Below are 3,398 nucleotides of genomic sequence, written 5' to 3' on the forward strand. Positions count from 1 at the left end.
ACATTCTAACTCGAATACACTTTTATGTTTGACAGTTCTCCACTGTATTTTAACTCGAATTGCACTTTATGTTGACAGTCCTCCACTGCATTTTAACTCGAATGCACTTTATGTTGACAGTTCTCCACTACATTCTAACTCGAATACATTTAATGTTGACAGTTCTTCACTGCATTCTAACTCAAATGCACTTTATGTTGACACTTCCCCACTGCATTCTAATTAAATGCACTTTATGTTGACCAGTTCTTCCCACTGCATTCTAACTCTAATGCACTTTATGTTGACCAGTTCTCCACTGCATTCTAACTCTAATGCACTTTATGTTGACAGTTCTCCACTGCATTCTAACTCTAATGCACTTCTATGTTGACAGTTCTCAACTGCATTCTAACTCAAATGCACTTTATGTTGATAGTTCTCCACTGCATTCTAACTCAAATGCCACTTTATGTTGATAGTTTTCGAATGCAGCTTGTGACTAATAATAATAATAATAATAATAATAATAATAATAATAATAATAATAATAATAATAGTAAATACTTTTAAATGGAAGTATATTTTACATTTATGCAAAGAATTTTTAAACATTTAGCCCACTTTGATAATGGCGTAGTTTACCATGGAGACTCGCAAATTTGCCTGATAGAGAGAGAGAGAGAGAGAGGAGAGAGAGAGAGAGAGAGAGAGAGAGAGAGAGAGAGAGAGAGAGAGGGATGAGAGAGAGAGAGAGGAGGGGGGGGGGAAGGGGCGTCCTTCATGATATCGATTTGTTCTACATATTATTATTATCATTATTATTATTATTATTATTATTGGCTTGGCCAAGTTGCAAGCCTAATGGCTCTAATAGGGAAAGTAGCCCAGTGAGGAAAGGAAATAAGAGAATAGCAAATGAATTACATATAAGTAATGAATGAAAAATGGGCAATATTTCAAGATCATTAATAACGTTAAAATCTTTGCGTATGCTGGTTTCCCATCTCATTAAACCAAGCGAAATTTGCATTTTAAAAACATAAATTCTATTTAACTAGTGTACGTGACCCGTCAAGTGACGGTTTAATATATGGATAGATATGCTCACAAGCTGCCAGCCCGCCCCTCTCACCAAGGGTATGACTACTTACTCCTACTCCTATCAGAGGGAGATTTTATTGGTTTTAAATATATAGAATTGTAAGCCTGAATTACATAGTTATAATGGATCTAATATTCAAGTAACATTGCTTGATATGTGAAATTAATAGACAATTTCTCTCTCTCTCTCTCCTCTCTCTCTCTCTCTCTCTCTCATCCTCTCCCTCTCTCTCTCTCAATACAATATTCTTCTTGTATCTTCTTGCAGCAAGAGTCGAAGACAGAATCGAAGACAGTAGAATTTTTAATTATTCAAAAGGTTATTAAGAAGATCTCCTTCCCCCCCCCACGTGACCCCACCTTCTCCCCCCCCCCCCCCCCTCCATAGCCTCCCCTCGCTGTTGTTTTTGGACAATGCAGCCCTCGGGGATAAGGGGAGGGGGGAGGGGAGGGGGGGAGCGTGAGCAAAGGCATATATAGTGCCTTCTCCTTTACAGCGAGAACACACAATTTCATCCTCACCATACATTCCTCTCTCTCTCTCTCTCTCTCTCTCTCTCTCTCTCTCTCTCTCTCTCTCTCTCTCTCTCTCTCTCTCTCTCTCTCTCAGCAGACACATTGAAACAAAAGACTCTTACAATATATATGTATCCCTATCTACCTAACACTTTCCCTCACCACTTTCCTATTCTCTCTCTCTCTCTCTCTCTCTCTCTCTCTCTCTCTCTCTCTCTCTCTCTCAAGGCATACAACTACGCCTACCGCCCTTTCGACGTCTTTCGGTGGGCGCCTACGACACGCCCCTTGCAAGGATGTCTCTCTCTCTCTCTCTCTCTCTCTCTCTCTCTCTCTCTCTCATCGTAAAATTTCCTCTTCTTTGCTAACATCTTTTTAATCCAGATTCTCTTTTCCCTCTTTTGTCAACTATTATGTCTGTTCTTTGTTCTCCTTTGCCTCTCTCTCTTACTCTTCATCATATCTTCCTGTGTCTTCCTTTTCCTTCTCTGGAATTAATTTGATATTAATAAGATTCCATCAGTCTTCTTTATATTCATTATTGATTGCTATTATTGTTATACTTCTTGCTACATAATGTGGTCTTGAATAGTCCCCTCACTTTCTTATTTTTGTTCTTCTTTTGCTTCCTCTTGTTCTTCATCTTGTTTTTCTTCTTCTTGTTTTTCTTGTTATTGTTCTTCGTCTTGTTTTTCTTGTTATTGTTCCTCTTTTTGTTCTTTTTCTTTTTGTTCTTGTTCTTTTTCTTCTTCTTCATGTTCTTCTTCTTGTCCCTTGTTCTTCTTGTTATTCTTCTCCTTGTTCTTCTTCTTGTTCAAGTTGTTGTTGTTGTTGTTATTGTTGTTGTTCTTCTTCTTGTTCTTCTTCTTCTTGTTCTTCTTCTTCTTGTTCTTCTTCCGTCTCCCTCATCCTTGGCTCGTTTCCCCGTCACCTCCCAATCTTCCTCCTCGACTTTCCTTCCTTTCACTCCTCTGGTCTCTTGTGTCCCAATCTTCATATTTCTTTTCATCCATTTCTTGTCCGACATGGTTCTTACACTCTTACTACCTCCTTCCCCTTAATCCCCTTCCCCTGTCTTACCCTCAACCCCCCCTCCCCCTGTCTTACCCTCAACCCCCCCTCCCCTGTCTTACCCTCAACCCCCTTCCCCTGTCTTACCCTTAACCCCCTCCCTCTGTCTTCCCCTTCACTTCTTCATCTCCTCTTACTCTTAGTCTGCTTCACATTTCTTTTTCCAGCATTGCTTCTTACACTCTTCGTCGACGTCTTCACCCTTCTCTACTTAAAACACCCCCCCCTCTCCCTTCCCCTCCCCCCTTATCTCTTCATCCCCCAACCCCCCTTTCCCCCTCCCCCTCTCTCTCCAATCTTCATATACCTTCTCCTCCTCCTACATCTTCTCGTACATTTCTTGTTCCTCTTCATCATCACCATCATCATCTCCATTTGCGGCCCGCCTTCAACCCCCACCCTCATTCCCCCCCTTCCCCTACCCCCCTCCCTCTCCCCCACTTCCCCCATTTCTAACCCTTCGTCTCCTTTTGTCTTACCTGATGAATAAGATGCTTTGAAAGAGGGAGTCTTGAACAAGTCGCTCTGGATCCTCGGGTCGAAATGCAGAAAAAAGAAAGAAAGAAGGAAAGAAAGAAAGAAGCGAGAGAATGAACAAGCCGAGGTTTGTGTGTGTATGTGTGTTTGTACGTGCGTGAGTTTGTGCATTTTGTTCTCAATGCACAACTGGCCTTTTCTTTGTTAATAGTTTTTCTCTCTTGCTTTTCCTTTTTTTTCTATTTTACCTG

General features: G+C 41.0%; 1 protein-coding gene across 1 annotated transcript in view; it reads right to left on the reverse strand.

Moving 5' to 3' along the window:
• The window catches only part of LOC137628477 (uncharacterized), a 9,484-nt gene extending 7,128 nt beyond the window's left edge, over positions 1-2,356 (reverse strand). The window contains exon 1 of the mRNA XM_068359633.1: positions 2,201-2,356. Coding sequence (XP_068215734.1) covers positions 2,201-2,356 — 156 coding nt within the window. The remainder of the gene's footprint in view (positions 1-2,200) is intronic.
• Between the last annotated feature and the right edge of the window lie 1,042 nt (positions 2,357-3,398).

This window comes from Palaemon carinicauda, chromosome 36 (assembly GCF_036898095.1).
Source record: "Palaemon carinicauda isolate YSFRI2023 chromosome 36, ASM3689809v2, whole genome shotgun sequence".
Classification (NCBI taxonomy): Eukaryota; Metazoa; Arthropoda; class Malacostraca; order Decapoda; family Palaemonidae; genus Palaemon; species Palaemon carinicauda.